At 43.9% G+C, this 23,646-nt stretch overlaps 1 protein-coding gene across 5 annotated transcripts in view; it reads right to left on the bottom strand.

Moving 5' to 3' along the window:
• Window positions 1-19,285, bottom strand: part of LOC111836332 (disks large homolog 4-like) — a 58,828-nt gene extending 39,543 nt beyond the window's left edge. The window contains exons 1-3 of one of the 5 annotated variants that reach the window (XM_072717624.1): window positions 19,034-19,285; window positions 10,817-10,978; window positions 8,126-8,182 (exon numbers count right to left, since the gene is read on the bottom strand). In XM_072717624.1, the coding sequence (XP_072573725.1) occupies window positions 8,126-8,182; window positions 10,817-10,978; window positions 19,034-19,135 (321 nt within the window). In that variant the 5' untranslated portion in view covers window positions 19,136-19,285. Of the gene's footprint in view, window positions 1-1,923; window positions 2,134-2,623; window positions 2,965-8,125; window positions 8,183-10,816; window positions 10,979-19,033 lie in introns of those variants that run through there. The other 4 variants (XM_072717623.1, XM_072717626.1, XM_072717625.1 and 1 more) reach the window with 4 other exon arrangements.
• Window positions 19,286-23,646: the final 4,361 nt, after the last annotated feature.

Raw genomic sequence — 23,646 nt, 5'->3', positions numbered from 1 at the left:
CTTTCAACCAACCAGTTGAGTACTCTGTGATTGTGACTCTTTATGCTCAACTGGTTGGTTGAAAGTAAATCATGGTCTGGATTTTTACTTTCTGGACCTGAAATTGCCACCTATGGATTCAGTTCATCATTATCGGCATCAGCTTAACCATAGATAGCAGAGTACAGTCGGCAGCTAGTGGCAATAGTGTCCCCAGATGGGAAATCAGACACACCCACCTGCAAAATACCTTATGAATGTTCAGAACGCGGTTAAACGTCAAAGTCAGTTTTCCACAATTGATAAATACGATTTTTTTTAAATGACTACTAAAAGCTGACTAAATTGGATTTCTTGTTTTTAATGCAGTGGCGATTTAAAAAACACAACGGCTTGTGAGTGACATTTAAACGCGTCCGGATAGCTCTCCTGCAGAGGGACAAAACACTTCACGCAGAGCTCGTCTGAAAGCCGCTTTCACAAATCTGTCAAGCTCAGAGCGGGGTGAGAATGAGAGAGCAGGCCTGCGAAAGCTGCCACGTAGTAATAAACGCTCATAAAGGCACCGCTGCCGAGTTTTATGCACTCCTCAGCTCACAGCTGCTTTGTCAAACGCACTCTGCAACACTGCCGTCTACACTTCCAAACTCCCAGTCATGCTGTTATATGCACTCAGCCACACTGCTACAAAATAATGTACACCGAGTCCCATAGATACACTGCAATGTTCGCTGAGAAACACTCAATTCACTCAATCAATCAAAAAATCGATTTATTGAACACAGACCCTTAGACACACAGGAATACACCCTCAGACGAACAAAAACACGAGTAACCCTGAGATGCTGCTGCAAGAGGACACAAACCCATTTTACTGACTTACCTCCCACACACACAGCGCTGCTCCCACCAACACGGCACCACGAAGCAGTGTGCACCCCTGACACACCTATGTGTGCAGCACCAGCCCTTCTGCTCCTCGCGCGCGCACGCACGCACGCGCGACACATATGTACACATTCATAGCACGCAGCAAAATGTCACAGTGAACCAAAGAGACACACTTAAACTTCAGTACCGCTTCACCACAAAACACTTGGCAGAAAGTCCACATGGCTACGAAGCTAATTGCTCTGTACTGTAAACAAGCCAAAATAAGCCAGACCGAGACAGATGCAGCTCACATTCACACGTTGAACCACAAGCATTAATTTTCCGCTGATTTTAACCCGCACGGTGGCTCTGAACAGACACAGACAACGGAAAAAAAAAACACATGGACACACGGGCAGATGCTCGCGCGCACATACGCGAGACAACGCAGATATTCACACGCATGGATCAGCACGCGCACGGTTCGGCACGCATATACATACAGTACACACATGGATCAGCACGCGCACACACATCTCCCCCTTCTCGTTAACACGCTCACGGAGACGCCGAAACAAACGTCAGCTCAGATGCACATTAAGCGATAAATTAACCGGCGCTAAGGCGACGCGCAATAGGCGCTTAAAAACGCATGTTTTATTTAGTCAGTCGATACAAATCGCTTGGGGCAGCACGGTAGCTCAGTGAGTGGGATGGATCTGATTTACGCGTAACTGATCCGAGTTGCCTCACTTGGCCATCTGGATTCTACGGAGTTCTCGCTTTATCTAAAATGACATCGAGCACGAATCAATCATGAGTTATCTTAAATATGAATAATTCAATTATATTAAATATAACGTGCATCTAACGCAGACCGAAGTAATCACGCATATCCATATTGTGCTATATGATCCAGTAGTACTATTACGTAACTGATGTTAGAAATCCAGCTGACAGACCTGCAGCTGGTGATTTCCTGTGCATACACACATATACAGAGGTACATCCCGTCCCCCATCAACGTGGACAGGCACATGTAACAGTCACCGTTTCGGACCAGCGCCATACCATTGCCCGCTGCCGCTGCTTCTTGGCTTTCCGGACGTTGCTGATGAAGCGCCGGCCCATTTTCTTGGCATACCACACGGACACGAACATCCTGGAGGAGCCGGTGAGCTCTCACGGCTCGGCACAGCGCGCCTCTTAAGAAATACCGGCGCCCTCAACTCCTTGCGGGATCGTGAGAGGAGAGGGAGGTGTGGGCGCTGACGGGGGCGTCTCCGTTTAAAAATGTGACAAAAAGAGGAATAACACAGAACATTTCAACATAAGTATGCTGACTACTGGCGCTTGAAGCCCGTCGTTAACTAATAATTAAATCGTGTGTAAAGAAATGCATCGTAACGTAACCATATGCTACAGAAGTTGCTTCACTTAAGCACATTCTATGGACTTCCAGCCTAAATATTTTCTATATATCCAAAAATGGCATAATAAATACTGAAAACCCTAAAAGGGCTAAGAGTTGGGCACATACGGAGGTGAGCATTTCGTTTAAGGTTTTTTTCCCTTTTTGTTTAAAGGCATGACGCCAGAAGAAGCCCATACATAACGCCATACGTAACGCCAGTAAAAGCCCGAAGCGGTTAAGGACCGGAGAGGGTCTAACATCGCAAGGCGATGTAAAACCAAGGCATTCCTACTAAAATACACTACACAAAGCTACTGATATAAGGTTATAGGTAATAACAACACTCTGATATTCTACCTTAAATAACAGGTCTTCCTGGGGAGAAGCGGATGTCTCCCGATGTTTTTTCTTGCCTCCCTGTCGAGAAGGTTGAGCAAAAGGCACCAAAACCGTTCTTTTATCTTCTCTAATTTCCTCTCTTTGTGGTTTAAGTGCGCGTCTGATATCTGGCTTCCCAATTTTCTTCCATCACTAAGTAATGACCCCCATATGGGTGATCCGCTGTTGTAAACAGCGATGATGTTCGTATTCTCTTCCTCTTCTGAGACGCTCTTTCGAGCTGTTTTCTATCCGCCAGTTAGGTTCGCTCCTCACACTCGATATTGTTCGCACGCTCTCTCTCTCCCTCCCTCCCTCTCTCTCTCGCTCTCTCTCTCACACACACACACACACACACTCACACACACACTTTATCTCTCTGCTTGACTGTGCCAGGTGTAAACTGCGTTTACACACATCACTGAAAGTAATAGGTTTTGACACTCACAGATGGGGAGGACAGGGAAGCAGTCGGGCTGTTACTAGCGATCTTCAATTAGGGGGGATGTGGGCGTAGGTGGGCGGGGTACGAGGACCCGGTTCAGATATAGGGGCTCAAAACCAGGATCCACTCCCCTCCACCTTATTTTGTAATACTACTTGCCGCTAAGAGCGTAAAACGTGTCAGGAGGCTGAGAACTCTGATATAATGCTTGGATGTAATATACGACTGCATTGCAACAAGAACATGGTTTATTGCCTTATTAGCTACTGTGATTACTAGTGGGCTCCATCACTGAAATGACCTTCACGTCGGTGCCATTGGGTTAGGACGCAAACGTAATGTATCAGTACGCAGCCAAACAAATCCGTCGCAAGAGCAGCGTCTCCTACTCCTAATTCACATGCAAGCCGGGATGCTGCCGCAAGGTGGACCTGGCGCCGCCAGGAATTTAAAAATTTGGCCATGGATGAAAATCGCGGTTGCGTCTTGCACCTAAATGGTCCGCGAGGACGCGTGTGCGTGCGCCCCGTCACTCCACCAGAAGGCTCAGTGCGCAAAGCGTCCGATCGTGGTGAAAAGGCTACCTCACTCCTATTAACTGCCCCCCCCCTAAAAAATCAGCATATGTGGATATTTAGATAAATGATGCATAGATTCACGTGCATGTACAAGAGTTATTTTTCTCCATTATGAGAAGCAGTTTTTCAATGTCCTCGGCACCTATGAATGCGAGGGTGTCGGTTTAGTTTCAGCATTGGTGGGGACGAAATCAGCAAATCACACACACACACACACACACGGTATTCCCACAATATAGGTATGGACATGCCCCTAATGTACACCCTTGTAAGAATAACAGGTAGATCTCTGTCCACTAGCCCTACGGTGACCATGTTCTGTGTGTGTTGTTCAGACATTCCCGCCCCCCATCAAAAGCTGCACCAGCCTTTAACTCACACACATCACTGAAAATGATTATTTCTCCCCCAAGTGCTGATTTGAGCAACTAAGTAAACACTACAAACTGCCCTCAGCATGATGGGCAGACCTTGTTGAACACACCCTTACACACAGATTTGGTACATAACCCCTGATTTTCCAAGGGGTTACACACACATGGCCCAGTGCAGTGCACCTTCGCCCTGACACAGGAGTGCAGTTACATAACAGTGGAGGCTTGGCTTGGCCTGGCTCTCATTTCAGTGATTAATACTCCTCTGCCTCCCCACGTCTTTTTCTGCTTGTCTTTCGGCGGCTTTTCAACTCTGCCTCAAAATTCAAATGCAGCGAGCTTTATCGGCATGACATTTAAAACACGACCAAATCATTCAAATCAATGTATAAGGAAAAACAATGCATATCGATACGGTTTTAAAAATCAGAAAAGTCAAGGTGTGAAATTGAAGTAACAGACACAGTCTTACATAAAGTAAAGAAATGGGCATTTAGGTCAGCTATCTGTGTGCCTGTTATTACTGCCCCCCCCCCCCCAGCTTCTGACAGGTAGACAGATATCAGATACCAGCAATGTGTCCCTCCCCCACAGTTACAGCTGGTGTCCCTGGCTTAGACATTTCAGTGAAACATGAGAGACGGAAGGGACATGCTGCTTCCAATGAAGTCCCTTGTCTGGGAGTTTTTTTTACCCCCATATCAGAAAGTTGTCCTGCATTTGCACCTGCCTTGTCTTGGGCTGGCAGAGTTGGCCTTCTCTGCCCTATCAGGCCTCTGCTGTGTCTGGGTCATTCCCTCTCGCTGCTCTGACAGTGACGCTCTTCCAGACTGTTCTCCTGTTTACTGCCTCATTTCCGTTTTCAAGTGTCAGACGATATTTAAAAATTTTGGTGCATAATTTGGTTTAGTCTGGCTGGAAATTTGCAAGCTGTGCTAGTTTGATACTGGCTAGTACTGTTACTAGCTATTTCAGTGAGTTTTATTTACTTCAAGAATAAAGTAGAAAACAAAGCACACCCCAAACTGGACCCACACACCCACAACGGCCTTGCCCAGGAACCAGAAAATGGGATGATATAACCACAGAAACACCCAAACGACACTACAACCCTAATTAGGCTTACCAAAAGCCCGGAAACGAGATACCAGCGACCAGAGACAAAATGCTAATTGGTAAAATTAGCCCGCAAACACAGAACCAGAACCCCCAAGAGAACCAAGCCTAGTGCTGAGCCATAGGCTCACACAGCAATGAGACGGAGCCGTGAGTGAAACTGGAAGGAGACCCTACTTCCAGTTCAGAGTAAGGTCACACAGAACCAGAGTAGTGATACTGGTAAATCAGTACTGCAACTACTCTGGGGCCAGACAGCGCATGTGTACAGAATTTTCTCAATTCTAATCGCTTGGTTTTTCTTCCTCTGTCCCTCAGTCTCTTTGGCACACCTTTCCGTCTCCACTGCCTCGCTCACTCTGTCTTCTTCATCTCTTGGCCTCTCTGTTACTGCCTCTATCTGGCTACCTGTCCTCTTTTCTCTCCACCTCTATCCATCTGTGTCTCATTCTCTCTCTCTGAATCTCCATCACCTCAAGTCAAAGATGTTTTATTGGTAGGAGCTGAATATTATGCCAGCGATGTAGAAAAATCAAACAGGCAAACAAACACAGAAGAACAAATACGCTAAACTGAACGACTGTTAGAATTGAGACTGCATATGTTAGGTATTGTTTAATTGTAATACTAATGCTGTGTATGACTTTTGTACTGTGTACAAACATGTCATTTAACTTGCTTAATAATCATATGGATCTTCTTCTGAGCTCTGCACTGCGGTCCACTTCCTCCCTGTCCATTGCCTCTCCTCTCCGCCTCCATCCTCACACAGGCTCCCCATTCCTGTCCACCGCCTTCCTCAACCCGCCGCTGGGATGCACCTCTAACACAGTGAAAACCAAAGCCTAGCCTCTACAGTGTCACCCATGCCTGAAGATTAAGAGATTCACAGCAACGTCAAACAGGGTGAAGGACTGTAGAGGGCAGGAGAGAGACCTGGGGACAGATGGGCAGGGAACTCATGGGGGGGGGGGGGGCGGGGGTCGGGGAGGAGAGAAGGAAGGAGAAGTATAAAGCAACTGGGGGGGAAGGGGAGGGGGTGTGAGGCGGGGCCTTTGGGAGCAGGATGGAACGTTAATTGAATTCTTGCACAGGAATCTGTACTGCACACTTATCAGTAGCAGAGCTCAGTTCATTTGACACAATACAGTATAATTATAATTAAACTGAGTGACTCAACGGTGAGAGCTGAGAGGCGAGTGCCTGAGCACAGCCCAGGGGGGGGAGACGTAATATACAGTATGGGGAGAACATGGTTGTATAGGGGGTATATATACACCTGGTATACTAATTTGTGAAAGCTGGTCGTAAAAGGCCATGTATCCCATTTAAAAGTATCCCCCCCCCCCCATCTGTACCCCCTTCCAGTTCAGCATCCAGTACATGAACTGCAGTCCTAACCAAGCAAGAAAATTAAAACCAAGCAGTGTTGCCTCATAATGGAGGCAAACCCATTAGACATCTGGAAGGAAACTGGTACATTACATTTGTACCTCTGTTGCACCCAGTTCCCTAATGAATCCACGTTGTTAGGGTTCTGTGTTCTGTTGTTTGCTTAATGTAACTGTTATTTCACATCCAACAGTCAGCTAGAGGAACTATAATCCTTTAATAGCTATGGAAATTAAACCCAGGGGAAGTATTTGGTTGGCCTTTGGTGGGTTTATTTATATAAGCACATAAAACTAAACTCTTCTCCCATAGGCAACTTTTTAGAAGATCCAAAGGCACCACTGAAGGTCAGGCAATGATAAACTCTCCCAATAAGATACATTTTAGTTGCACATAAGGAAGAAAACCTCCAATATGTTTGAGAGTAAATAATTAGATATCTAGATTTCAATTGATTCCTACGACTGAGTTCTCTACATCTTCTTTCTGTAATAGACCTCAACAGGGCAACAAAAACACAGCCACTAGACTAGCAATACAACACATGATTTACTCCCTGTGTCCAGGGCCATTCCGGAAGCTTCCTTTATGGGCGTAAATGGTCGTTAAATCAAGTAGCTTGTTTTCCCACAATGCAGGAAGGCATTCTGATGTAACACTGACACCTGCTGGCAAGTTTCTGCAATTACTTGAATATAGTAAACTGAAAAACTTTCCCAGAGGCCATCCATCATCCATCCATCTTCATCGTACGCTTTTCATACTTGCATAATTTTCCCCAGAAGAGCAGCACGTCAGATTTGCATTAATAGTCGTCACTACTCTTAATTAATCAAGCGGAAGGCATCATTGCACATACTAGCTAACTGACATTCAACGACTGTCTCTTTTTCCTGATAGCAACCAGTGACTCTGCCCACTGCAGAGTGACAACATGTTAAGAAGCAGAAGCGCACAATTCATTTCTTACATTCAGCCATACTTACGTTTCTGTTCTTCCTGGCTTTTACATATTTTCTGTATTTTCTTAGGAGAAAAGCAGATATATACATACTAAAATGGAAATAAAGGCATATCAAAGGCTGTTCTTTAGTATGTATAGAATGCTCCTGTTAAATTCTCGCCTCTGAGGGCACAGTGCAAACAGGTACCCATAATGCTCTTTGCCAGTGGCGATTTCACATCACCGTGTGGCTGAAGGAATTACTGAAAACAGAAAACAGCACAGATCGCAGAGGATGGTCGAATGAAATCCTGAGCATGTAATAATGTCGAGGCACAGCTGAGCAGAAAGAGAATGAAGCAAATTTACAAAGGGGGGGTTTCAGCAGTAAACCGACAATGAGCACAAAGGTAATATCAGCAGGATACTGCTGATACAATCAGCAATTATGTATGATTGATGACAGCGATTCCTGAAAATGGAGGGAAGAACACTGATGGGAAGGAAGGCTACGGCTGGCTGGGGGGTGCGGGCGGCCATGATGGACTGCCGATGAAGGTCACCACGAAAGCAAGCGAAACGGGGAATCCGCCGGGAGGTGAGGACGCTGACGCCGGCGAGCATGCAGCTTACCAGCGTTGATGCTGCGGAGGTGTAGACAGGGGTGTGGCCAGTCGACAGCAACACTGGCTGAAAGGAATCACAGGAAGGGGGAGGGTCACTGCACCGGAGGAATGGGTCACAGTATGGGGGGGTGGGTGTCACTGTACTGGAAGTATGGGCCACTGTATGTAGGAGGGTGTTACTGCACTGGAAGGATGGGTCAGGGGAGAGGAGAGGAGAAGAGTGGAGAGGAGATGAGGGGAGAGGAGAAGAGAGGAGGGGAGAGGAGAAGAGAGGAGAAGAGAGGAGAAGAGAGGAGAGGAGGGGAGAAGAGTGGAGAGGAGAAGAGAGGAGGGGAGAGGAGAAGAGAGGAGAGGAGGGGAGAGGAGAAGAGTGGAGAGGAGAGGAGACAGCAGGCAAAGCGTGTGTGGAGCTTGAGATTCTATAGAAAAGACAGAGAAGACCCAAAGCTCAGGGAAGTTAACAAAAACTGATGAGAAAGAAGGAACATGGAGGGTCTTGGCTTTCAAGACAGAGATGATGTTTACATGGGGTTAAAGAGCACTGACTCAAAGGGTGACGTCACCGGTGACGGCAGGACAGAGTCATCACAGCGAGCAACGCAGGGCAGGACAGCAGGCTGAGTAAGACAGAGCTCCAGGTGAGCAGATATAAAATGGACAGAGAGACAGATAAACGTGTGAGGCACTAACAGGCAGAAACCGAGTGGACGACAGAATCAGTAAAAGGGGCTGAGGAAGCAAATGAGCAAAAGCGGACTGAGAGAAGAGAAACGAAGGTACAAAGATGAAGGCATCAGGGCCAGCTTCCATTCCACTGCAGTTCAGCCGAAGACACCGTCTCCAACACACAGTTATTATAGGCTTCATTTTTTAATTTATTTTTTATATTATTTTCAATTTTTTTAATCCAATTTAATATGAGTTTTAGTGTGGTTTTATTAGTTTTTATTTTAAAGGTATACATCTCTTTAGTTTTTATATATTTTTATTTCAATTTTATTTTATTTATTTGTAGGGATAGTTTGAAAGTTTGAATTCATAGTATTAAATGTCTGTAAAATGCAATGACATCTGACATTTGTTTAAATATTTTTTCAGTTTCTGACACAACATTTATAGTTTTCATTTAGTTGTAGTTTTTAATTTTATTTTCTGTATTTTAATTCATTTAGGTTTACGAATATATTTTCGCTTAGTTTTAGCTTTAGCTAACCATGATGACCCTGCACCGCGGGGGTGTGACCCTTGCCAACACCCCCCCCCCCCCAGCTAACCATGATAACCCTGCACCGTGGGGGTGTGGCCCTTGCCAACACCCCCCCAGTACTGCTCTGAGCAGCCCATAATACTGGCACAATATTTCAGCATATTTTCTGCCTTCCTGTATACAAGTCGGCAGGGGAGATGACCGTGTGTTCACGCAAATTTTCACCAGCAGCGGCAGATCAGACTAAACTTCGTCCCGCTTTCATTCCCGTCCTTTTGGAAAGGAACCGGAGCGGAAAGAATCGAGGCCGATCCATGCTACTGCCCTTACAAACGATTCAATTTCTACATGGCAGAGCGAGTATTTTTACAGCATTCAATGGTCTGTTTGCCTCTAAAAAAATGACTGTTTTTATCTGACCGCAGTCATAGTGTACATTAATTTATACATTAATTTGAGTACTATGGTGGGAAATAGTAAATGGTCCAGATCTCAGAATAAAGCAGTCATGGCAGTCTAAACAAAATTAATGAATAAACAGAAATTGGACAAGATTCGTAAGCGAATGCATTCAGCAGTGCTTCTGGTTAATGCAGTGAGCTGTCCTTGGTACTGAAATATAATAGTTCCCTCTATGGACACATGGGGGCACCCTCTCACCACAGCACATTTCTATGCTATATTAAATATAAAAAATCTGGTTATAACTATAAGTACAACGTAATAAAACCAATATCAATTTTTATATTATAGCATGATAGATGCAATACTGGTCCCTGTCTTTTGTGCTAGAAGGGCAAACCGAACAGCCAAAAAACCATGAGCAAGGGCAAAATTATGTGGTTGATTAATGATGAATAAGAAGCTGGCACTGATCTGCAAAGAACATTCTAGAAGACATGGCTGCTTTGGACAGACCAATGAGCTTCCAGGGATACAGAGCTGCTAGCAGCATCAAGGCCAGACCTATAGGGGGCGGTCCTCTCTGCTTACAATAGGGCAGAATAAACTAAATGATTAGCGATGCACATGCTACTCCGCATTATATAACAAATCACTAGGCCTACCAGGCATGTGACAAGAAATCATGTGACCACGTCATGAAAAGCCTTTGATTGCCATGCAATTCAGAATACCCAAGTGAGGCATTCGTGTGTGTGTGTGTGTGTGTGTGCGTGCGTGTGTGTGTTTGTGTGTGTGTGTGTGTGTGTGTCTGTGTCTGAAGATGACTTCCACATGCAGGGTTAATGTCTGTGACAGAACGTCTAGCATTTTATTGTCTCCTCCTGCCTAAATAGAGGAATACTGATCTCTACGTGAAATAACGAAAGAAAAAAGTTTACAAAAGAAAAAACAAGAGCAGCTGATACGTGTGATGGGAGAAGAGGGTAAACAGGTGGGTGTGGGGCGCCAGGGGGGGTGCTCTCACTGTCAGTAAGCCTGTCCATGCCACCCATCTAGACCCACTGTGTTCTGGGACCAGGCTCGTACCTTTATGGGAGAGAGGTGCGTGTGGGGGGCGTATCCATGCATGCCATCCATGGGTGCCAGGCTTTTGTTGCTCAGGTGCATCAGCTCGCTGCTCTTCCCCGGGACTAGATGGGCCGGGCTCTGCTCCATTGGGGGGGTCTCCTCATCCTGATACCTGTATTTCTGCAGGGAGTCAAACAGAGTCCCACGTGAGTCCACACGGCATTGGCAACCATAGCTTTAGCCCGCATCTTCAAATCAGCACCACTTAAAACTAACTTGTATCCCATAAATTGATTCTTCTTGATTAGGACAACTAATTAATATTATTTTAGGTTTGGGGTAGGTTTATTCAAAGGAGACAATGCAGTTTGCATTTCAGCCCATTTCAAAAGCAGGGTAAATTTTACATAGGCAATTCTGGGATTTTATTCCAGCCCTTGAGAGGATCCCAGCGGTACAACAGCACCCCCTGGGGGAAGGGAACCAGCCACATTTTATTCAGAAGCCCTCTCTTCATTATCCACCATCCCGTCACCTCCTTAGCTGTGACACTGATTCACTATGAGGTGGATGATCAGTGACAGAGCAGCAAGACTTTCAAAACAAAATACACACACACACAAAAAAAACACCAAAATGTAACAGAAGCCAGCAGGGGGGGAACGGTGAGATATGAGAACGAGGCCTGAGAATCTGACCCTTAAAGGTCAGTCTTAAACAACAGCTGATCCTGCATTTACAAAGTCCTCGTCCACGGTGAGAAAGGACAAGCGTGCTGACGAGTGTAAAACGCCTCTTTAGTGCTGAACTAATGTGGATCCAGATCAAAACCCGCAGAACCACACGGGAGTGGAGAGAAGGGGATGTGATGTCCGCTTGCTTAATACGCCGGGTGTGTGTGAGGACAGGGCAGGACATAGGGCTATAGAAACCATTCAAAATATATATTAATTAGGGCCGTGTTTCCCAACCTGGTACTCAGGAGGGCCCAGACAGTCCAGGTTTTTGCTCCCTTCCAGCTCCCCCATCTGACAGGGAGCTGGAAGGAAGCAAAAATGTGGACCGTCTGGGCGATCCCTGAAGACCGGGTTGGGAAACCGTGAATTAGGGAGTAACACTTGGAACACATTTCATGGATTCTGCAGATAAAAATGTTTCCTTAAGACTGAATTTCTTGGTCACGCGTCCCATTGCAGGCCCAGAATCCCAATTAATTGAGGAAAGTTGTCATTGATTCTCATTTTAATGCAACTAATGATCCCCAAAAATAGATACAAACTAACAAATACAAACAAACCATTTGGGAACCTTTAGTTATGGGAAAAGATTAAGTCATTCATTAATTAATTCTAAAACCCGTCAACATAAATCTGTCAACTACTTGAAACAGACAGATGACTCAAAAACATGAATCCCCATCAAATTCAATAGATTCCTGCTGCGATTCAGCTGATTAGACGTCTAGTCCTGGTATGTTGACACAATGGCGTGTAAAATATGATCTTCTGCAAGCTAAAACCAGCTGTTAGTAGCCATTGTTTTCATATTTTCCGTAATATGGCCGTAATATGAAACCAACCGAAAGGGTTCGCAGTGCAAGGGGTTAAAGCGGCAGGACGAAGGACCCTTTTTCAAAGAAAACGATAGTTAGCGTCTGACTTATCTCACATTACACAGACACAGCAGGAGCCTAGCGCAGATAAGAGGGACGGGAAGGAACGGGACGAGATCAACGGAAAGAAAAGAGGGAATACAGGAAAAAGGGAGATAGATGGACAGATCAGACGAGAGCGTGAAACAGCGTTATACACCAGTGGCCAAAACTGTGGAAGCACCTAGCATTTTTGCCATTACGCTTTAAAACTTGTTACAAGAATATTGTTAAGTCAAAGTATGTTACAAATATCATACACTGGGCAATTAGTAACTGGAATAAAGTTCTGCAATCTCTAAAAATTGTAAGTGTTTACACAATTTTACCCTCCTAGTATAGATAAAAGCGCCTAAATGAGATTTTTGTGCGCCTAGAGGCAGTTTTTTTAAACAAACGACTATTGGTGAAACGATTAATCAAACAAATTCTGCAAAAACTGTCAGCTGAGAAGCACAGTGTTACTGTATATAAAAGCCGATGGTCGAGCAAGAAATAGTGTTAGACATGTACGGAAGCAGCCCCTGGGGGTTATGTTTTAATTCTTAGATTAAATACATCTAAGACAAGGACAATCTGAACCCGAGAATGTGTTCGGACGCACATATCTGTAGACAATTTGTGCATCATTTCAAGCGATCCTTTCATCACTGGAAAAATAGTTCGAAAAAGCAAGAGCGACAGATTAATCTCACTAAATGACCGGACGTGTCAAAGTCTCCGTCTGGAAAGTTAGCAACAAAACACTGTTTGTACTCGACATCTACTGCATATAAATACGATAAGGTGAAGCAACAGCAGCATTTTCTGGTCTGTCATATTCACTTCGGGCTCATCGGCAAAATCGGGGCTAGAGTCCACAAGTTACCTATTTTAATAGTAAAAAATAAAGGCGTAAGACGGCAGACCCCAATGATCAAAACACGTTAAAGATGTGAAGAAATCAGGCGACAAAACACAAGCCCTCGTTTGGGCTCTCTACCTTAAAGGCTTTCAAGATATTAAAAAGCAGATTGTGTAGAAGCAGGAATATTTCACTGCACTGCAACAGAAACTAGCATTTGTTCCAGATTATATTTCAAATGATGAGCACTATAACCTAATCAGACATATGCCTAACCTAATATAGATATCTGTAACAACAGAGATAAGCATTTATTGTTCTAAACAAGCTAAAACCAAGCACTAATTGCCATTAACCCGGTATGACAGTTGCTTGTTACATCATAAAGACCCGGCTGGAAAAAAAACAGGAAATAATATCATGACAGAAGGCGAAATCACACCCAGGATTAGTAGCTAAAGCTTGTTTAGTCACAAGTCTTAAAAAATAGATCTATTTTTATAACAGTTTCACTGCTGTTGCTATTATATAAACAATTAAACACCTGATTCATATTCATTGCACTTTGCAGCTGCTTATATGTCAACAGCAGACTTTATAAACGTGTCGCTGTCCCATTTTATCATGTGATATCCACAGTAGCAGTTTATTGCAAATTTCATTACTGCAGTGATGTCACACGAGGTGGATTTGATTTCTATCTTATGAGGTCAAGTCTTCCTTTTGGTCTTCTGATGTTACAACAGGCAGATATCTAGGAGCCTCTCTTCTGTCTTGTGATGTCATAACTATTATTATAACTATTATTATTATAAAAACAAGTATTGCTTTTCTTTTTATGTAAAATTAAAACTGTTTGAATTGACATTTTTGCGTGTTATTGACTATGGTGATGTACTGTATATGCATGCATCTGCTCATTGTTCAGGATGTTGGATGGTGTGTATCATGGAGCACTGAGGTTTATTTCAAACAGTGGTTCTCTTACTCATCATTGTGTGCTTTATGCTAAAGTAAATTGGTCATCTTTACAAGCTTTACAGTCTTGGTAAAATTCCTTCTTATTTATCATCATTCCTGATCTGGAAGCAAGGAGGTCGTGATCTTCGCTCGATGGACTTTTTAAAACTGGTTGTTTCAAAAGTAAGAACTGAATTGGGAAAGAAAGCTTTTAGGTTTTCAACACCTGACACGTGGAACACTCTTCAAGCTGAACTTCGTCTGCAAAATTTAATACCCTTGAATGAATTTAAAGTTTTGGTACAAACTCTGGAGTCTAGGTTGTCTGTGAGCAGGTGCCTGGTCTGAGTATGTTTTTATGTAATTTAATGTAAGATTTTGTACTGACACTGTGTTGTTGCTACCTTGGCCAGGTCTCCCTTACAAAAGAGATCTGTGATCTCAGTGGGACAGACCTGGTTAAATAAAGGCTATTTATTCAGAAAACACCAGGTTTTTTTTTCCGCCCAGAAGTATAATATAGTTCTGGAGCTGATTGCAGTAGATCACAGAAGAAGTCTTAATAAAGTAAGTAAATAAACACAGTTCTCTTTGGTTCTCCACCTGAATACAGCTCACACTGCCATGAGAGAGAGAGAGAGAGAGAGATAGATCAAGATTAATAGGGAAATCTGTCATGGTGTGCAATCTGTTTTAACAAAAAGTGTCCCAACTGAAGAGCAGGGGCAGACAGGGGTGGTTAGTGATGAACTAGATGGGAACATAATCGCAGGTCCTGTGGGGAGTTCAGGCCCGGGGCGCAGGTGATGAATGGAAACAGCTGGCAGGTTACAGTCAGTAGTGCAGAGGTTGCAATGCTGCAGAGAGGAAACACAAGCCAGACCGCGGCGGTCTGGTTCGAAGATGTTGATAGGCCTTTTCAGCGGCTGCAGAGTACAGAATCCTCTCCTGGAGGCTCGTCAAAGCTGCACGGGAGCACAGGAGCTGCATTATTTATTTCTTTAGAAGATCTGCTTGCCAATACTCAGACCGTAAACAAACCCAGTCGGGTAACTTTCTCACGAGGGCCAGAGATAAAGTACCAGGCACCAATATCCTTACTACATACCTGCAAACTTCACTACTTGTCCTACCTTGGACTGAAATGGTTACGCAAACTATGGGTCAAACTGCAGTTATGTGGCATCAAAAATTACATCCATGTTTTCTATTACTTACTTCTAACGTAGTATATTCCCAGTGTATTGGCAGTCCATTGTGAAGCTTAGATCAGAGTACACCCTGGTCTAAATGGCCATCGAATCTGCACACACAACACAAATACCAAGAGGACATTCCTGCTTAACGCCTGTAGTGCTGGAACCGAATTCAACTCCCAACTCTTGCAGTGTGAAAAGACATCTTGCCTGCAGTTCTACCATGGCCTCGGTCACTAATTACAATTTCCAATTAAAGTTAGCATAATTTCTCAGAGTGGTGACTCAGTGGTTTTCACTGTAGCCTCCTACCTGCAGGGCGGTGGATTAGATCCCTGCCCTCAGCTGTACGAGTGAAATTTGCATGTTTTTCCTGTTTTTGTATAAGCCAAGGTATTCAAATCACGGTCCTCAAGGTCCAAGCACTGCTGATTTTCCAGCCTTCCTTTACCCGTGAGCTGGGTTTGAAGCCTCCAGCCAATCAGAATCAGTAATGATTAAACTAACTACCTGTGTGACATCCGGTCGTGCATGCAGGAACCGGGGAAAGAAGGTCGGGAAGCCGGAGTCCAAAATACGGGATTTATTGGGGACTTCTTCCCACAGCTTAGAAACAGCTGGTTTAGCTATAATAGTGACTGCAAATTGCTTATAAGGCATGACTGAGTGAGTGAGTGAGTGAGCGAGCGCCCTGTACTTTGTGGGACACACTCCAGGAGCTCCATGACCCTATACCAGATAAGTGGTCGAATGATGATGAATGGATGAATGTCACAGACAGTTCTGAAATATTAGACAAAGTTAGACAAAGCCTGCAATTGTTTTTGAATGAAGACCCATGTTTTCGACACTCCTAGCAGTAAAAAAAAGACCTCAACTGTGACATCAGTTCTTTCCCAAAATGCTCCAAGGCAACAAGACTCAATCTATATTGAATCTGCATGGGCAATGCCTGCAGCTACGTTTACCAGGCAGTCCTTGAGGTCACAGACATGTTTAATGCTGTCAGCACCTTCACTCAGAAGGCCACACTCAGGGCCAGTAGCCAAGGTGCAGAAATCCAGGCTAGAATTTTCCGTCCATGAGTTCAGCCCAATCATTATTTCCTGGGAAAGTAGGGAAAGGATGGCACCCACCATTACATCATGGGAGCAGAGATGCACCATTCTTCCAGTAACTGCTTGCTCTGCTAGGGACATGTGTAAAGAAAGCAATCAGCCAGGCTGGCAGTGAACTCTCTACCCCTGAGGCACCTGGACTGACTAAACTGAAATTGGGGGGAGACTGGGGGGGGACATAGAAAAAATATGACATAAACACACAGGGAGTCATCTGAAGTGCTTTGTGGAAGTATCCAGCTTCTGGATCTCATTTCATGAAATTACAAGGATGCGTGCACTTTATGTTTTATTCAAAACCCAACTGGTCAAACTCAGAATTCAGAAGCCTACGATACATTTTTGCTGACATTCCTGCGACGTAACTGAAAAAGATGAAATATGCTGATTTCATAAATATTCAGATTCCAGAACCCCGTATTTGTCGAAGCCCTTCTGGGAGCAATTATAGAACATTTTTTGAGTAAGTCTCCAGCAAATGTGTACACCTGCTACAGGAATGTTTATGGGCAGCAATTTTTAAATCTTTCTAAAGATTTTCAATGGGATTCAAGTGATGAAATGTGGCTGTGTCACACGAGAGCACCTAATTTCTTATTCATATGTAAAGCATGTTATTTGTGAAGACCGGCAGTGCATGGGGGTGAAGTGTCAGGCTTTGCACAACTGTAAACATTCTCAGCAATTTACTTGGCATTCCATAGAAGGGTAGTACAGTGTGCACAATGCATGCCATATTTGGTAATATGTGAAACCTAGAAGTCTGCAACTGTAAATAAATTGTGAATTTAGATTTTAAAATTATACAGCTATGATATTGCTTACATTTCCAGGGTTTTTTTAAACTGGCATTGTCACTTATAAACCACACTATTTATGGAAGCAGGATCCAAAGAAAGTCCAATACTATTGCCAACTAATACAAAAGGTTATTCATCAGAACTCTCATTCAACAACAAAAAGTCAATCTTATAATGCCTTAAAACGACCACACGCGGAATCTGTGACTTTCAAGCTTCAGAACAATGAGACAGAGATACTGATCCATGATTTATGGTAAAACACGGTCATGCTCCTACTGCTAATGAGCTCGCGATAAGGCCGCTGCTTTAAGAGACACTCCGGAGAGCTTCCTCTGCCTGACACTGCTGATTTAAACTATTTATACAGCCCAGCTACCGCGATTCTCCTGCAAATAGCAGCCATCCTTCTGATCCATCCATGCTCATCTTGGTCACATCATGCCGCACTCATTTATCGCATTTATCATACAGATCATCATCTACTCAAGTCGTCATTTAGAATAAAGCTGTGGTACAGGAAAAACCCTTTGCCACTGACCCTCACTCCTCTTTTACCACTGTCCCTGAATGTCTCCCCTTACCTACATCCGAAACATGCTGCCCATTCCATGGCCAAGATTGTGCAGCAGTCAGAAATGTACTCATTCATTCAACTAAAAGTAAAGCGAGAGAAAATGAAGACAATTTCATAAAAAGCCAAGAACTTACGGATTCAACATACACAATGTGATCTCATTTAACTAACTCATCATGCCTAGTTAATCGTTTTTTTATTGCTTTCCCACTTCCAACTGAAGAAAATCGTTCTTTAATTGTTCCTGTACACTAAAATTCACTTGCACACTTGTTTCCCCCCAATTTGATCCTTTCTCATGTGTCACACTGAGGAACGTATTACTAAAAACCTGGATTTTACAAGACCCATTCCACACAAAAGTGTATTAAGTGCACACATATTTATCAGTTGCAAATGCAGCAATTAATTTTCTTTTCTCTCTAGGTTGACCCTCTCTCCCAATTACCTCTTAGTTCTAGGGTTCCAAACGTGTGAAAATGACAGTGAACATGAAACGATCTGTACCACGCGAACGTTTCTGTACATATATACCACACATTGTGTCTACAGCACTAACATATACCGTATATGACCGCAAGCCTGCCTTGAGTTGTAGTAATAACGCCACTTCTCGGCCTTTGCGTAAATCATTCTGTGCACAGTGCAACTGACCCGAATCCCTTCAGTGGGCTGGAAAGAAGCATTAGGAAACAAAACTAAGCGACAGCAAAGGACCGAAAGAAAAACTCGATTAAGGCGAACAAATAAACAAATTAACGTGAGACAAACGTAACGATTTCGTACGTATTTCCCGTAACTAAACGGCAAAAAGAAAAACCAACATCCCGGTTCAAAGCGAACGACATTCTATGAAGAAGCGTCTCCTATCATCTCACCCGCTTGCTTTTCCCATTCATCGTTGCACGCTCCTTCCCATTCAGACACCCCTCTCCTCTTACGGCGTCCCCGTATCCCTAATCCATCCTTACAAACGATTCTTCCACCGATTTTTGTATTCCGACCATCCACAGCCCCTCTGATCAACAACCCCCCGCCTTTACAAACACCGGATACCGGAGGGGTTTGATATCGACGCTCCCTTCTTACCTTGCAGCCGAACATGAGCGACAGGGTCCGGTTACTACAGACGACCTTACACTGGCACATCACCGGAGAGAAGCACTTTATATTCCTCTCAGGCGGAGACATGAGAAGGATGCCAGACCCAACTACAATCGCACGCCGCCGATCCCTCCGAAGCTGCTGACAGCGGGAAGAATCGGGCCGAGGGGGCGAAAGGGGGCTACCGCCGGTTATTTAGTGTAGATGGACTCGACAGCTTCTCTTCTCCCCGGTATCCGGATCCTGATTGTACTAAACATGTATGTAGTGCTTTCTATTATCGGCGATGAAAAAAAAACCTAAATATTGCACAAATCCGAAAACAGATGTTCACAATAGATGTTCACATATTGATCATGTATGAATAGACCTATTTTTAATTCTATGATTGCACATCATACGCTTGGGCAAAAGCTTTGGACTGCTCCCCCCATTCCCCGTTCTCTCAGAGAATCTCCACCTTGCGCCCCCTGCCCCCCCTCTCTCCCCTACACACACAAACACATTCAGTCTCTCTCTTTCTCTCTCCAAAGAAGTGACAGGTGGAATGTGCAGAACCAATGGGCAATCAAATATGGGCTTTCGACCCTAGAGGGCGAGAGGAGTGAAAAAAAAGATAAGGGGGGGGGGGGGGGTGATATTTTATAAATGCAAATAAAAAGTAAAAAAAGAAGCAAGTAATTTAACAGCCATAAAACTTTCTCAAGCTTGTCGTAAAAAGAGAACCCGGACAACGTGTCCCTTTTTTAAACCTCGTTTACGTAAAACACTCTGGATGTCCCGCATGGAAGTCGTCGCATACATACGTAACATGCACTAAGTCAAGCAGCCAGTCACACACACACTGAGCCCCATATGCTACTGAATATCCTGCCATAAAATAAAACCGAGCGATTCACGACACTTACTTTCCCTTCGGTTAAAGAACGGTCGCTGGACGGAAACTCTTGGAATAATTTCTTCTGCTTTGCCGTCGTCGCTTTGGCTTATCTTCAGTCTAAAGAGTCTAATTATTGGGCTATGCCGATAACGCCGCAGACCCCGCATAAGACGGCTAGAAACGAAATGGAACAAAATGTATGAAAACACCGCCACCTAGCGCTCATTTAAAACATAGTCAAAACTCCAGAACAAATGTCTATCGGCTGCCGTCGAAACGTCGTAGAAATTAAACTGGCAGTCTAATTTTGGCAAGCTGTTCTATTAACAGTACACTGCGAAACATTATCATAAAATAACGCCTATTATACGAAATCGTGATGAATGATACTTATTATGTATGTTTCAAGTTGACTGCAGTTACAAGAAACATTCCTATTATATTAATTAAACATACAGTCTACTTGCATAACTGGACTGGCCGGCACTGCCAGCTCAGCAGCGACCTGTGCTGTACTGAGGTACTTCATCTGGGTGAACAGTGCTGCAGGCTTACGTCCTGGGACTGGATTACAGGTTACTAGAAGACACGCTGTACACTGCATCATTTAAACTTGCAAGAAGCTAGGGGCTGCTGAGATTTTTAATTACCGCGAGAACGAGTCCAAACCGAAACGGATAATCATCAATGCCGAGGGGCTAAAACAACTCTGTAGTGAAATGAGGGCACCAAACTTGCAACAGAAAGTCCGGTAGACTTCCAGGTAGTAAATGTCTAATGAACCTGCAAATGACTAGGACTGATAAGAGAGCAAATCTTGGGCATCTAAATCTGTTTATATCTTCTGAAAGTGGAAAGGCCCCGTGGAAAAGTACTTTATCCTGACATGCAGCAAATAAAAGTCTGAGACCTTAAAGCTCAACAATACTGTTAAATTTACACAAACAGTGATTCATTTAACAGAAAACTGAGAGTGTGCGCCCTGTAATGGACTGGCAGCCCACCCTGAGTGACTCTCAGTCTTGTGCCCTATGCTGCCTGAGATGGATGCATGTCCCGCTTTTATCTTTGCTACTAATATGGTGAATGGGACCTATTTGTGGATCACAATAATGCTGTATGTATTGTATGTACATGTGTATGTACAGCTCTGGAAAAAAAATGAGATCACTATATATTTTTTAAAGACTGCATTTTTAAATCCAGGTTTAATCCTGGTTCTGCTGGCAGAAGGCTAACTGAGCGGCAGGTTGCTTCTGAAAGCGGTACACAAGAAGAAGGTGAAGCAGGAGACACTGGGGACAACCAGAAAGCAGCATGTAGGGGGCAGAAGCGACTTCCTAATGCCACACATGACCGTCAAGTTATTCGGCAGTTTCTCATGAATCGCAGGATGACATCAACTGACCTTCAAAAGGAATGGGAAACATTAAGTGCAGGTGTGAAGTGCACTGCTAGGACAGTTCGTATCAGGCTCCTAGAAGCAGGACTGAAGTCCCATAAAGCAGGGAAGAAGCCCTTCATCAAGGAGAAGCAGGGAAGAACCAGGCTGCAGTTTGCAAAAAAATATTATTCACATATACCCATAAACCGAAAATGAGTGAAACAAAAAATTGTGCTTTGGTCTCTTAATTTTTCCCAGAGCTGATTTATACATAATGATACATATTGCAATGTTTTCCACCTTTTGGGACGCAGGGACGGATTATGGGTTGTGTGGGCCCCTGGGCAAAACGTTCGCGAGGGCACCCCCCCCCCCCCCACCACCACAACAATCACAATTCAAGGGCCCTTGGCAGCCAAACGCCCTCCCTCCATGTTTCCATCAGAGGCCCTATAAGGTCAGGGGCCCTTGTAGGCAGAGGATCAAAGAATGTAGGCCCTCTAAAATAGACAAACGAAAATACATTGTTGATAAGCGTTGCAAATTGTTTTGGGCTAGGGGCCCCACGGGTCCCCTGCACCCCAAGGGCTCCTGGGCAGCGGCCCCGCTGGCCCGGTCCGTAATCCATCCCTGTTGGGACGACATCATGGCACTGAAACACGATGCAACATTCTCCCAGAAAAAAAAAATCAATTTCATGTTTATAATATTTCATATTTAAAATACTTAAAATTCAAAAAGTACTCATATAACCATCTAGATGAGGATGCTACCAATCCAAGGAATTACATGGACAACATCAGCGCAAAATTACATTTTAGTTGGTTCCCTTTCATGAGTTCATTCAGCAGATGTTTCTTTTTCACAATTGAGCAACACAATGTGCCTTGAAAAAACCATCATGAATAAAAAAAAGAATTATTTCCTTTTGTCAAAATACTCTAAAGAGAGTACAAGCCAGAGGCATTTAATTCAGGCACGGCCTCAATTAAAGTCAACCTGTAAAATAAAGAATCAAACGCCAATTCCAAAAACTTGCAGAATATTAAAAGCGATTTTCCTGCTGCTCATGTGCCAAAATATATTTCACATGTGTCATTCTTGGCCCATTCAGCCTCCCTTATTGCAGCGGCGACTGTCGGAAATAACAGGTGCGTAAACAATTGCTTTCACACTTCATTCATTCAAATGGCAAACAACTATTTTGGCTGAATGAAATCAGTGTCAGTCATGTTTACTGGTCCCCTGACTCTCAAATAAGCCGGCAAGCTTGACTGCATGCCAAGCACAAGTCAGAGGAGCCTGAACACACAAGGGGGTGGGGGGGGGGGTGATCCCAAATCGGCTGCGATATTGGCATTTCAGTTAATGTTTTTGTACAGGAATACAAATATGATTATTGGAAGTTTTTGGAAAACTAAATATTTTCCAGTTATTGGTGAAGCAGTGGGGCGGGGTTAATATTACTGTTTATTAACATATCTAAATATTACCTGGAAATCAAATAGTAAATATGCAGTAACTCTTTCAAATTAACTGCACCTTCATAAAGCCTTTATAATGCATTCATAGACCATGTAAGTATAATTTAACATTACTTTAACATACCTTAAAAGATTTAATATACATGAATAACAATCATTATATGATAATAACTTTGTAATGATATAATCATATGTTTGTTATTAATGTATACTAAATATATTAAAATTCTGCTTATTATGTTCAATGGGTGCATTATAAACAATGCACACTTGTACACACAAACGTGCAGGGAAGCAACACGCCATTGCACAGCTGAGCATGCAGAAATGCAAACGTCACAAGCGCACGCACGCACGCACGCACGCACACACAAGAAGGGAGAGGGTAAAGGACAGTCCTGTGCACAGACACCCAGCAGGCTGACCTCGAGAGGCAGTGAGGCTGCTTAAAATTCAGAACCCAGCCAAACATACGCAGGCCCGAAGGGAGGGGCACACTATCGCATGACCCGAGCAGTGCAAAGAGACGTGTGGGGAGAGGAGGAAGGTAAGCAAAACAGAAATGCATTCCCTCCACAATCATACTGTATAGGGGGGCTTTTGTGGGGAGGTTAAAGAGACAGAGGATCCTTCCTGGAAGGGGAAAGCTAATTGGGGGGGGGGGGGGGTAACAGGGTGGTGGGGGTTGGGCAGATCACTAAAGGGGTCCCATAAAGAGATTAAGAGAAGGCTAACAGCACAGGAAGTTGCACGTTTCCAACACAAAGAAAATTATCATTATGACTTTGCTTTTGGTGCAAATAATAATTATTGTCATCACCCCACCTACACGTGTGATGTAAATAATAAC

This window comes from Paramormyrops kingsleyae, chromosome 10, assembly GCF_048594095.1.
Source record: "Paramormyrops kingsleyae isolate MSU_618 chromosome 10, PKINGS_0.4, whole genome shotgun sequence".
NCBI classification, from domain to species: domain Eukaryota; kingdom Metazoa; phylum Chordata; class Actinopteri; order Osteoglossiformes; family Mormyridae; genus Paramormyrops; species Paramormyrops kingsleyae.
The sequence above is the reverse complement of the archived record's forward strand: the minus strand, read 5'-3'. Positions and strand labels throughout refer to the sequence as shown.